The sequence below is a fragment of the Lepidochelys kempii genome, chromosome 24, assembly GCF_965140265.1.
Source record: "Lepidochelys kempii isolate rLepKem1 chromosome 24, rLepKem1.hap2, whole genome shotgun sequence".
Classification (NCBI taxonomy): Eukaryota; Metazoa; Chordata; order Testudines; family Cheloniidae; genus Lepidochelys; species Lepidochelys kempii.
Window position 1 is genome coordinate 14,034,946 of NC_133279.1, and position 13,650 is coordinate 14,048,595.

Here is a 13,650-nt window from a genome sequence, read left to right on the forward strand (position 1 = left end):
CAGCACAAATTCAGGTTTAGATGTCTTCAAGTCACCAGGGCCTGATTAAATACATCCTAGAATGCACAAGGTGACTGAAGAGATATCTGAGCCATGAGCGATTATCTGTGAAAAGTCATGGAAGACGGAAGAGATACCAGAGGACTGGAAAAGGACAAATATTAGTGCCCATCTATAAAAAGGGAAATAAGGACAACCCGGGGAATTACAGACCAGTCATCTTAACTTCTGTACCCAGAAAGATAATGGAGCAAATAAGCAATTAATTTGCAAACACCTAGAAGATAATAAGGTAAATAACAGTCAGCATGGATTTGTCAAGAACATATTGTGTCAAACCAACCTAATAGCTTTCTTTGATAGTGTAACAAGATTTGTGGATGCGGGGGAAGCGGTAGTGTGGTATATCTTGACTTCAGTAAAGCTTTTGATACTGTCTCGCATGACCTTCTCAAAGATAAACTAGGGAAATACAACCTAGATGGAGCTACTATAAGGAGGGTGCAAAACTGGCCAGAAAACTGTTCCCAGAGAATAGTTCTCAGTGGTTCACAGTCATGCTGGAAGGGTATATCAAGTGGGGTCCCGCAGGGATCAGTTCTGGGTCCAGTTCTGTTCAATATCTTCAATGATTTAGATAATGGCAGTACACTTATAAAGTTTGTGGACGATACCAAGCTGGGAGGGGTTGCAAGTGCTTTAGAGGATAGGATTAAAATTCAAAATGATCTGGACAAACTGAAGAAATAGTCTGTGGTAAATAGGATGAAATTCAATAAGGACAAATGCAAAGTACTCCACTTAGGAAGGAACAATCAGTTGCACACATACACAATAGGAAATGACTGCCTAGGAAGGAGTACTGCGAAAAGTGATCTGAGGGTCATAGTGGACCACAAGCTAAATATAACTCAACAGTGTAACTCTGCAGCAAAAAAAAAAAAAAAAAAAAAAAGCAATCATCATTCTGGGATCAGGAACAGTCAACATGGATTTACCAAGGGCAAGTCATGTCTGACCAACCTGATTGCCTTCTATGATGAGAGAACTGGCTCTGTGGATATGGGAAAAGCAGTGGATGTGATATATCTTGACTTTAGCAAAGCTTTTGACACGGTCTCCCACAGTATTCTTGCTAGCAAGTTAAAGAGGTACGGATTGGATGAATGGACTATAAGGTGGATAGAAAGCTGGCTAGATCATCGGGCTCAACGGGTAGTGATCAATGGCTCGATGTATAGTTGGCAGCCAGTATCAGGCAGAGTGCCCTAGGGGTCAGTCATGCAGGCCGGTTTTGTTCAACATCTTCATTAATGATCTGGAGGATGGTGTGGATTGCACCCTCAGCAAGTTCGCAGATGACACTAAGCTGGGGGGAGAGGTAGATAAGCTGGAGGGTAGGGATAGGGTCCAGAGTGACTTAGACAAATTGGAGGATTGGGTCAAAAGAAATCTGATGAGGTTCAACAAGGACTAGTGCAGAGTTCTGCACTTAGAACGGAAGAATCCCATGCACCGCTACAGGCTGGGGACCAACTGGCTAAGCAGCAGTTCTGCAGAAAAGGACCTGGGGATTACAGTGGATGAGAAGCTGGATATGAGTCAGCAGTGTGCCCTCGTTGCCAAGAAGGCCAACGGCATATTGGGCGGTATTAGTAGGAGTATTGCCAGCAGATCGAGGGACGTGATCGTTCCCCTCTATTCGACATTGGTGAGGCCACATCTGGAGTATTGCATTCAGTTTTGGTCCCCCCACTACAGAACGGATGTGGACAAATTGGAGAGAGTCCAGCGGAGGGCAACGAAAATGATTAGGGGGCTGGAGCATGTGACTTACGAGGAGAGGCTGAAGGAACTTGGGTTATTTAGTCTGCAGAAGAGAAGAGGGGGGATTTGACAGCAGCTTTCAATAACCTGAAGGTGGGTTCCAAAGAGGATGGACCTAGGCTGTTCTCAGTGGTGGCACATGACAGAACGAGGAGCAATGGTCTCAGGTTGCAGTGAGGGAGGTCTAGGTTGGATATTAGGAAACACTATTTCACTAGGAGGGTGGTGAAGCACTGGAATGGGTTACCTAGGGAGGTGGTAGACTCTCCATCCTTAGAGGTTTTTAAGGCCTGGCTTGATAAAGCCTTGACTGCGATGATTTAGTTGGTGTTGGTCCTGCTTTGAGCAGGGAATTCACCAGATGACCTTTTGAGGTTTCTTTCAACCCTAATATTCTATGATGTATTAGCAGGAATGTTGTAAGCAAGACACGAAAAGTAATTCTTCCGCTCTACTCCACACTGATTAGGCCTCAGCTGGAGTACTGTGTCCAGTTCTGGGTGCCACATTTCAGAAAAGATGTGGAGAAATTGGAGAAAGTCCAGAGGAGAGCAACAAACATTATTAAAGATCTAGAAAACATGACCTATGAGGAAAGGCTGAAAAAACTGGGTTTGCTTAGTTTGGAGAACAGAAGACTGAGAGGGGACATGGTAACAGTTTTCAAGTACATAAAAGGTTGTTACAAGGAGGAGGGTGACAAACTGTTCTGATTAACCTTTGAGGACAGGACAAGAAGCAATGGGCTTAAATTGCAGCAGGGTGGTTTAGGTTGGACATTAGGAAAAGCTTCCTGACTGTCAGGGTGATTACGCACGGAACAAATTACATAGAGAGGTTGTGGAATGTCTGCCACTGGAGGTATTTAAGAGCATGTTAGACAAACACCTGTCAGGGACGGTTTAGCTAGTATGCGGTCCTGCCTTGAGTGCAGGGGACTGGACTAGATGATCTCTCAAGGTACCTTCCAGTCCTACACTTCTATGATTCTGTGTGGGCTGACGGCAGGCTGGAGCAGTGTGTGTGTGGAGATGGATGGGATGTGTGTGGAGATGGATGGATGGATGGGATGTGTGTGGAGATGGATGGATGGATGGGATGGTGTGGAGATGGATGGATGGATGGGATGGTGTGGAGATGGATGGATGGATGGGATGGTGTAGAGATGGATGGATGGATGGATGGGATGCGTGTGGAGATGGATGGATGGATGGGATGCGTGTGGAGATGGATGGATGGATGGATGGGATGCGTGTGGAGATGGATGGATGGATGGATGGCATGGTGTGGAGATGGATGGATGGATGGGATTGTGTGGAGATGGATGGATGGATGGGATTGTGTGGAGATGGATGGGATGCGTGTGGAGATGGATGGATGGATGGGATGCCTGTGGAGATGGATGGGATGCGTGTGGAGATGGATGGGATGGTGTGGAGATGGATGGATGGATGGGATGCGTGTGGAGATGGATGGATGGATGGGATGCGTGTGGAGATGGATGGATGGATGGGATGGTGTGGAGATGGATGGATGGATGGGATGCGTGTGGAGATGGATGGATGGATGGGATGCGTGTGGAGATGGATGGATGGATGGGATGGAGTGGAGATGGATGGATGGATGGGATGCGTGTGGAGATGGATGGATGGATGGAGAGGTATGTCTGGGAATGGATAAATGGATACATGGAAGGAGGAGATGTGTGTGGAGATTGAGGGAGGGGAACATATACATATGATTTGGCTATCAGATCACTTCACCTCCATTCTCCATGAAGAAACCCTAAATCAATAAAGCCTGTAACACCACTGCAGCTGACATCTGATAGCACTGTTAGTATTTATTAGTAAATATTCACCCTTTTAGTCCTTTACTTTCAGCATATTTGATTAATTTATATATCAACTATGCTTTAGAATCTTTATGATATTAACAAAGGAGATGTTTGAATTCTAAGGACCAAAACACTGGGCCTTGTTCTATAAGTAACCCTAGTCAGGTATTCTATCTATTAGGCTTTAATCTAATAATCTGTGGCATCTCCATGCCTATAGAACTCCAGATATCCTTGATTCCCTTAATCAGAGGCTAAAATAGGGAAAGAACAAGTCAAAAATTACTTAGACAAGTTAGATGTCTTTAGGTCCCAAGGCCTGATGAAGTGCATCCTAGAATGCACAAGGAACTGACTGAGGAAATATCTGAACCATTAGCGATTATCTTCGAAAAGTCATGGAAGACGGGAGAGATTCCAGAAGACAGGAAAAGGGCAAATATAGTGCCCATCTATAAAAAGGGAAATAAGGACAACCCGGGGAATTACAGACCAGTCATCTTAACTTCTGTACCCGGAAAGATAATGGAGCAAATAATTAAGCAATCAATTTGCAAATATCTAAAAGATAATAAGGTGATAAATACAGTCAGCATGGATTTGTCAAGAACAAAACTTGTCAAACCAACCTAATTAGCTTTCTTTGACAGAATAACAAGCCTTGATGGAGGGAAGCGGTAGACGTGGTATATCTTGATGTTAGTAAGGCTTTTGATACAGTCTCACATGACCGTCTCATAAACAAACTGGGAAATGCAACCTAGATGGAGCTATTAGAAGGTGGGTTCATAACTGGCTAGAAAACCGTTCCCAAGGAAAGAACAGGAGTACTTGTGGCACCTTAGAGACTAACCAAGTTCCCAGAGAGTAGTTCTCAGTGGTTCACAGTCATGCTGGAAGGGCATAATGAGTGGGGTCCCGCAGGGATCAGTTCTGGGTCCAGTTCTGTTCAATATCTTCATCAATGATTTAGATAATGGCAGTACACTTATAAAGTTTGTGGATGAAACCAAGCTGGGAGGGGTTGCAAGTGCTTTGGAGGATAGGATTAAAATTCAAAATGATCTGGACAAACTGAAGAAATAGTCTGTGGTAAATAGGATGAAATTCAATAAGGACAAATGCAAAGTACTCCACTTAGGAAGGAACAATCAGTTGCACACATACACAATAGGAAATGACTGCCTAGGAAGGAGTACTGTGAAAAGTGATCTGAGGGTCATAGTGGACCACAACCTAAATGTAACTCAACAGTATAACACTGCAGCAAAAAAAGCGAACATCGTTCTGGGATGTATTAGCAGGGGTGTTGTAAGCAAGACACGAGAAGTAATTCTTCCGCTCTGCTCTGCGCTGATTAGGCTTCAACTGGACCATTTTGTCCAGTTCTGGGCACCACATTCCAGGAAAGATGTGAAGAATTGGAGAAAGTTCAGAGAACAGCAACAAAAATTATTAAAGGTCTAGAAAACATGACCTATGAGGGAAGATTGAAAAAATTGGGTTTGTTTAGTCTGGAGAAGAGAAGACTGAGAGGGGACATGATGACAGTTTTCAAGTACATAAAAGGTTGTTACAAGGAGGAGGAAGAAAAATTGTTCTTCTTAACCTTTGAGGACGGGACAAGAAGCAATGGGCTTAAATTACAGCATGGGCGGTTTAGTTTAGACATTAGGAAAAACTTCCTAACTGTCAGGGTGGGTAGGCACTGGAATAAATTGCCTAAGAAGGTTGTTGAATCTCCATCACCGGAGCTTTTTAAGACCAGGCTGGACAAACACCTGTCAGGGATGGTCTAGATAATACTCAGTCCTGCCATGAGTGCAGGGGACTGGGCTGAACGACCTCTCGAGGTCTCTTCCCGTTCTATGATTCTATTAATGTAGATCTGATGCTGACATAAGCATATATAAACCTGGGATTGATGAGGGGTGATGTTTCGTAGGGGAAATCACTAGGGAAGAATGACCATGGGGAAAGGAGGACCCACTGAGAGAGATTATCTTGAACAACGTTGGTCGTCTCCACTGTAAATAATGATGCCTTTACACATCAATTGGTAAAGATTTCCAAGATTTCCTCTGAAAGGAAATCCCATCGGAACAGATGGTTCTGGGCAGGGGGCTGGGACCATGTGCATAGTGGGGGTTCTGAGAGCCACTGAACCAAACTGTAAACCCTGGATATGATGGAAACCGATTCAAGCCAGGGGGTGCAGCAGCACCCCCAGCACCCCTAGTCCTGAGGGCGGGGTTTGTGGCAAGGAGGGGTCTCTTTGTCTATGTATTGACAGAAGGTTTGGAACTTAGTTGGAGGATGAAACTGCGTGTCCCACCAGTTCCAGTGGAGAAGGGACACGGCCGACTCTGCCCCTCACCCCGGGATGGGGCTGGATCTGTTCTTTCTGTGCCAATCTCCGACTGTGGATTTTGGTTACAGAATTCCAGCTGACCCTCTTATGTGACAATCTCAAACTGCCATTAACTTCAGACATGCAACAACATCACCTCTGCCCCTCCTCTGCCAGCTGGGCCAACTCCTCACCCCCACCACCCATGCACTAACTCCCCACCCCTCTCCCGCAGGCTTCACCCGCCTCCCCACCCCCATCTGGCCCTGGCCCTGGCCCTTCTCCCCAGCCTGGGGAGGGGGGGGAGCCGGGAGTGGGGGACCAGCAGGGAGCTCAGTTCAGGCAGCGTGACCCTCTCGTGTTCTCTGCCCAGCCATCTGGCACTGTTAATGATCAATTTCTGCTGCAGTTCGGGGAGTGGAGTGGGATCAGAAAAGAGGTAGAGGGGAGTGTGGATTCAGAAGGGGGCAGACGGGTGTGGGATATAGGATTGGGAGCATGGGATCAGGGCCCATCGGAGGGGTGGGAGCAAGGATTGGGGAGGTGTGGGGGACTGGAGAAGGGGGTGTTGGATCAGGGAAGGGATTGGAGAAGGAGCAGGGACATGGGATCAGGGATCAAGAAGGGTGGGGGTGTGAAATATGGGACCGGGGAAGGGGTGGGATCAGGGATTAGGAAGGGGCAGGGGTGTGGGATACAGGACTGGGGGAGTGGTGAGATCAGGGATTGGGAAGGGGTGGGGTGTGAGATCTGGGACTGCGGGAGGGACATGGGGAGTGGTGGTGGTGTCAGATCTGGGATTGGGGAAGGGGTGGGATCTGGGATTGGGGAAGGGGTGGGGGTGTAGGATATGGGACGGAGGAAGGGGAGGGATGTGAGATCAGGGTTTGGGGGGCAGGGTGGAATATGGGACTGGGGAGGGGTGGGATCAGGTATTCGGAAGGGATGGGAAGGATATGGGACTGGGGGAGTTGTGTGATGGGGGAGGGGTGGGGGGATTGGAGATGGGGGTGTTGGATCAGGAAAAGTAGGAGGGATTGGGGAGGGGGGAGGGGCATGGGTGGGATCAGGGATCCCCCAATCATAGGGGGCACGGCACTGGCTCGGGCAGGGAGTGGGATGTGGGATTGGGGCAGGAGCAGCCCGCGGCCCAGCTCCCCTGCGACTCACTCACCGTCTTTCTCAGCCATCTCCTTGCAGCGGTTAATGATTGACTGGGGCCACTGGGCCGGGCCAGACAGACCCCGCTCCCCTGGCACCCGGCAAGTCCTGCACCCTGGGGACAGAAAGCACAGTGGGGCGGTGACTACAGGGTTCCCAGCCCTGGCTGGCGCCAGTGAAGGACTCCCAGGCTCTGAGATCCCGCCCGGGGACCCCAAATCCCCTGCCTCTGCAGCCTTTCACCCCACAAGCCTGGACACACAGGGATGGTTTGCTGGGAGCTAAGGTACAGCTACCTCTCAGGCGGGGCAGCTGGGGAACAGCTGCACGTAACATCGCAAGGGGACAGCTCACCCGGTGCTGACATGCAGCCACCTCTGGGGTGGGGCCCGATTCTGTGCTGTCCAAGCTCCACGTACTGAGCCACAGCCCCTGCAAGCCCATGGGGCAGGCACTGGCTGTGGGCGCCGCACTGAGGAGAGACAACCACAGCAGCCAGCCAGCCACTGCCGAGCCTGCACTGCTGTTTTGGCAACGGGCAGCGCTGGATAAACCATACCCACATGCGCCTTTCCATCCACCCATCCCCCATCCAGCCACCCTCCCCTTCCCCCCATGCACCCCTCCATCCACCCCTCCATCCCCCCACGCACCCCTCCATCCTCCCATCCCCCAACCAGACACCCACACATCCCCCCCACACGCACCCCTCCATCCACCCATCCCCCATCCAGCCACACTCCCCTTCCCCCCACGCACCCCTCCATCCACCCCTCCATCCCCCCACGCACCCCTCCATCCTCCCATCCCCCAACCAAACACCCACACATCCCCCCCACACGCACCCCTCCAGCCACCCATCCCCCATCCAGCCACCCTCCCTTCTCCCCACGCACCCCTCCAGCCACCCATCCCCCATCCAGCCACCCTCCCCTTCCCCCCATGCACCCCTCCATCCACCCCTCCATCCCCCCCACGCACCCCTCCATCCTCCCATCCCCCAACCAGACACCCACACATCCCCCCCACACGCACCCCTCCCTCCATCCATCCCCCATCCAGCCACCCGGCCCTCCCGCCATACACCCCCCCATCCAGCCACCCCTCCATCCACCCACACATCCCCCCACACACCCCCCTCCATCCACCCACACATCCCCCCCACACACCCCCACACATCCCCCCAGCGCACTCTTCCATCCATCCAGCCAGCCACCTGCTCCTCCCTGCACACACCCCCATCCAGCCACCCGCCCCTCCCCCCAGGCACCCCTAAATCCAGCCATCCCCCAACCAGACACCCACACATCCCCCACACACACACCCCTCCATCCAGGCACCCACCCATCCCGCCCACCCATCTCAGTCCACCCATCCATCCCCCCACATGCCCCTCCATCCACTCATTGACCCCACTCACCCCACCCCCCCATTCTCCCTCACACCCCTCCACCCACCCCACATACCCATCCCCCAGGGGGAGGAGTGATCTGGGTGTGGTGCCCAAGGGGGCGGGAGATTTGGGGCACAGTGCCCAGTGGGGGTCAGAGTGGGGAGCTGAGTGGGGAGCCCAGGGGAAGGGGTGATGTGGGTGCGGTGCCCAGGGAGCCCGGGACAGGGGTGTCTGTGGTGGGGGTGTCTGAGCACCGTGCCCTGGGGGGGGTGCCCGGGGGGGGTGTCCGGGGCACGGTGCCAGGGGTGGGGGAGTCCGGGAGCAGTGCCTGGGGCAAGGGAGACTGGGGCGGCGGGTGCCCGGGGCGGGAGGTCCCTTACCGGCGACACGTCCCTCCCGCTCCGGCTGCCTGCGGGCTCACCGTGCAGCTGGCCGGAGCTCCCCCGAGCTAGGCGGCTGGGCGCGGGCCGGCATGGCGGGGGGCGCCGGGCTCAGCGGGCCGATGGCTCACCCGGGGCGGACGGAGCCGGGGGCCCGGGAGGGGAGGACCCGGGCAGGGCTGCCCAGTGGGCGTGGCAGCTCCAGGACACCTGTGCCCGCCCCCCCCCAGCGCCCCCCGGGGAGGGGGCAGGGGGCCAGGCTACACACAGCACAGGTGGGGGGGGGGACGGTAACTGGAGGGGAGAGGGGGCTAACGGTTGGGGGGCGGGGTCTGGGAGCCAGGACTCCTGGGTTCCATCCCACCTCTGGGGGGAGTGCCCTGCCAGGAAGTCTCTCCCCTCGCCGTCCCGGGGGCTGGCTGGGCAGGTAGCCCCCCCTCCCCCCCGCATTTTCCTGGCAGTGTCGCTTACCGCTGCCGCCTCCCTTCGCTCAATGGGGCCATTGTGTCCTGTGCCCCTCGGGGCTCCCCTTAGCCCGGGCACGGGCTGGGAGGAGGGGAGTGGGGGCGGCAGATGGGAAACCTGCCCTGGCTGGGTCCCAAGCTGCTGGTTGCTAGGCCTGGCATTGTCCAGGGGAGGAGCCCACACTCTACTGTCCCCCTTCGACCCCGGGTATAGAGGGGAAACTGAGGCACGGTGAGATATTCAAGGGTAGAACCCAGGAGTCCCTGCTCCCAGTCTCTGCTCTAACCACAAAGCGGGACAGCCAGCTAACAAGGGCCCCCATTTGTCAATGGGCTCGCAGCAGAGGCTAATGTTGGCTTAACACTAATTTGCAACCCTGGAAAGGCTGCACCACAAAGTGTCTCCTCTTACAGCCCGGTGTAAATCAGGAGGGACCCCATTGCAGTCACTGTGGTGGATCCCCCTCTCGGTAACACTGGTGTAAATCCACTGATGCATCTGACTGCAGCCTGCCCTGTTTCTCTCCCCCCCCACCCCCATTGGCCCCTTTCCCATAGGCAGAAAGGGGCCAATCCTGCGCTCTGGGCCTGCATCCAGCCAGCCCCTGGAACAGGCGCCTGAGGATGGCAGGGACAGGCAGCTCCCAGCTCCCGAGGCCAGAGGGGTTTGCTGACTCGGGTCTCTAAGTGCCTGCTCCAGCTCGGAATGAGCCCGGAGGTGCCAGGAATCAGCCTACTGCCCCCCAAGTCCTGCTGCCACTCTCGATTTGCTCTGGTTAATGCACAGCAGGTTATAGCATGTCTGTGCTAGATTGGGAGGGGAAACTGAGGCACACAGTGGGGGAGGGACTGGCCCAAGGCCGTATGGCAGGCCAATGGCCCAGCTAGGAACAGAATCCAGGTGTCCCGAGCCTTAGTCTAGTTCTCCACCAACTTGGCCATGCAGGACAGAAAGTTATAACCCTGAGAGCCCAGATCAGTTGGAATGAAATGACCAACACTGGCCACTAGACAAGGTCAAGGTCCCACCAGCCACTTATCAGGGGCATTTCAGTATCCAGGGCAGGCAAGCGAATCTGGGAACCTTCGAGGGAACCCATTTCCCATTAGAGAGATTGGGGCCCCCCATTGTGCCAGGCACTGCACAGACCCCGACTGAGATCAGGGCCCTGTTGTGCCAGGCTGTCATAAATATAAAGGGAAGGGTAAACACCTTTAAAATCCCTCCTGGCCAGAGGAAAAACCCTTTCACCTGTAAAGGGTTAAGAAGCTAGGATAACCTCGCTGGCATCTGACCAAAATGACCAATGAGGAGACAAGATACTTTCAAAGCTGGAGGGGGGAGAAACAAAGGGTCTCTCTGTCTGTGGGATGTTTTTGGCCAGGAACAGAACAGGAATGGAGTCTTAGAACTTAATAAGTAATCTAATTAGATATGCGTTAGAATCTGTTTTGTTTAAATGGCTGATAAAAAAACCTGTGCTGAATGGAATGTATATTCCTGTTTTTGTGTCTTTTTGTAACTTAAGGTTTTGCCTAGAGGGATTCTCTATATGTTTTGAATCTGATTACCCTGTAAGGTATTTACCATCCTGATTTTACAGAGGTGATTCTTTTACTTTTTCTTCGATTAAAATTCTTCTTTTAAGAACCTGATGGCTTTTTTCATTCTTCTTAAGATCCAAGGGTTTGGGTCTGTGTTCACTTATGCAAATTAGTGAGGATTTTTATCAAGCCTTCCCCACGAAAGGGGGTGTAGAGTTTGGGGAGGATTTTGGGGGGAAAGACGTTTCCAAGCTAGCTCTTTCCCTGTTATATATTTGTTAGACGCTTGGTGATGGCAGCAATAAAGTCCAAGGGCAAAAGGTAAAATAGTTTGTAGCTTGGGAAAGTTTTAACCTAAGCTGGTAAAAATAAGCTTACGGGGGGTTTCATGCAGGTCCCCACATCTGTACCCTAGAGTTCAGAGTGGGGAAGGAACCTTGACACAGGCACTGCACAGACCCCTAACTGAGATCAGGGCCCCGTTGCACCAGGAGCTGCCCAGACCCCGACCGAGATCAGATGCCCCCACTGCACTGAGTGCTGCACAGACGCTGTTGTCAGATATTTGGCTGCATGTGTGCATTCTCCGTGTGTGCTGCCCCAGCTCTGCACAGACAGCCGGCACAGCAGACCTCGAGCGAACCGCCCAATGACCACAAGTTCCGTTAAGGTTCGAAGGGACCAGGCCAGGTTTATTGTCAACAAAGCATGGTACTAGCACCTGGCAGACTCTACGTGCAATCCATCCCATCATCCAGATCATTAATTAACTAAAACTTGTATGCATGTGACAATGGACAGCTCAGTGAATGGTGGGACTTTTCATTCCGCCTTTGGCTGGACAAAGATACTCCCTCTGAGATACATCTTTATACCCTGATACATACAAGTTACATACTGCTTCTGACATAGTCACTGCCCCCTGCCGTGGCTAGTTATTAACCATCACCATGTAGATGTTGGTTTGATCAGAACATTTCTATTGCATACTGTCATCCTGACCTTATTTTTTAAGGAGGGGCCAGTGTGTTCCTGTTACTCTTGGGGAATGTTTTTGTACCATCCTTGATATTGGGATGTTCTTGTACCACTTGATATCAGGCTGTGTTTCCATGAGTGCTCTGTGCCTAGCACTTCTTAGCAATGTGTATTTCTGCAATATCAGCCCTGTTCTTGAGAGATTTGTGAGCAGGTCCTGCCTCATACCAGGCCTCTGATACAAGGGCTTATGTCTCAGGCTCTCTTCCTACTGCATTCCCCTACTTTTTGTCTTTTTATGCAGAGGATGTTTACCCATCGTCCCAGAAAAGCATAATGCATGGACTGAAGATGGCCCAGTGGACTAAACACTGTTATGTGACCACCTTACTTTTCCATTCACACATGCATAGAATCACAGAAGATCGGGGTTGGAAGAGACCTCAGGAGGTCACCTAGTCCCACCCCCTGCTCAAAGCAGGACCAACCCCAACTAAATCATCCCAGCCAGGGCTTTGTCAAGCTGGGCCTTAAAAACCTCTAAGGAAGGAGATTCCACCACCTCCCTAGATAACCCATTCCAAGGGCACACTGCTGACTCATATCCAGCTTCTCGTCCACTGTAATCCCCAGGCCCTTTTCTACAGAACTGCCACTTAGCCAGTCTGTCCCCAGCCTGTAGCAGTGCATGGGATTCTTCCATCCTAAGTGCAGGACTCTGCACTTGTCCTTGTTGAACCTCATCAGATTTCTTTTGACCCAATCCTCCAATTTATCTAGGTCACTCTGGACCTTATCCCTACCCTCCAGCATATCTACCTCTCCCCCCAGCTTAGTGTCATCCACGAACTTGCTGAGGGTGCAATCCACACCATCCTCCAGATCATTAATGAAGATGTTGAACAAAACTGGCCCCAGAATAGACTCCTGGGGCACTCCACTTGATACCAGCTGCCAACTAGACATCAAGCCATTGATCACTACCCGTTGAGCCTGACAATCTAGCCAGCTTTCTCTCCACCTTATAGTCCATTCATCCAAGCCATACTTTTTAAACTTGCTGGCAAGAATACTGTGGGAGACCATATCAAAAGTTTTGCTAAAGTCAAGGAATAACACATCCACCACTTTCCCCATACCCGCAGAGCCAGTTATCTCATAGAAGGCAATCAGGTTGGTCAGGCATAACTTGCCCTTGGTGATTCCATGTTGACTTCCTGATCACCTTCCTCTCCTCCAAGTGTTTCAAAATGGATTCCTTGGGACCTGCTCCATGAGTTTTCCAGGGACCATGACTGAGGCATGGGGTATAATCTGTGAGTGACATAAGGAGTCCTTTATACTTTGTTGGTGGTTGATGATATGGGCTTTGGTCAGGATTATAATATGCATATTTGTTTATGTTTGTACCTTATACATTTTTATAGGACATATTTGGTTTAACACACGCTGCAGAGTATTAAAGTATACAGATGTCCAACAGCCCTTACAAACTGTATAAATTCAAGCATTTTCTTTTAAAAGATTAATAAGCATTTGATTATTTCTTATAAAGATTATTCTTTACTATGGCAGTGTCGATAGCTAGTTTTGTTTGTTGGTTTGGTTTTTAACCAGGTGTTGTAATTTGGCTTTTTTGGTTTGTCATTGCATGTAGCAACACATTCCCATCAGTGCAATTACCGTTATGGCTTGTATTCCCAGCAGTGTTACAC

General features: G+C 51.2%; 1 protein-coding gene across 6 annotated transcripts in view; it reads right to left on the bottom strand.

Moving 5' to 3' along the window:
- HPN (hepsin) overlaps positions 1-9,490 on the bottom strand; it is a 36,622-nt gene extending 27,132 nt beyond the window's left edge. Inside the window, exons 1-2 of one of the 6 annotated variants that reach the window (XM_073322777.1) lie at positions 9,420-9,490; positions 7,189-7,290 (exon numbers count right to left, since the gene is read on the bottom strand). In XM_073322777.1, coding sequence (XP_073178878.1) covers positions 7,189-7,204 — 16 coding nt within the window. In that variant the 5' untranslated portion in view covers positions 7,205-7,290; positions 9,420-9,490. Of the gene's footprint in view, positions 1-7,188; positions 7,291-7,529; positions 7,605-8,948; positions 9,260-9,419 lie in introns of those variants that run through there. The other 5 variants (XM_073322776.1, XM_073322775.1, XM_073322773.1 and 2 more) reach the window with 5 other exon arrangements.
- Positions 9,491-13,650: the final 4,160 nt, after the last annotated feature.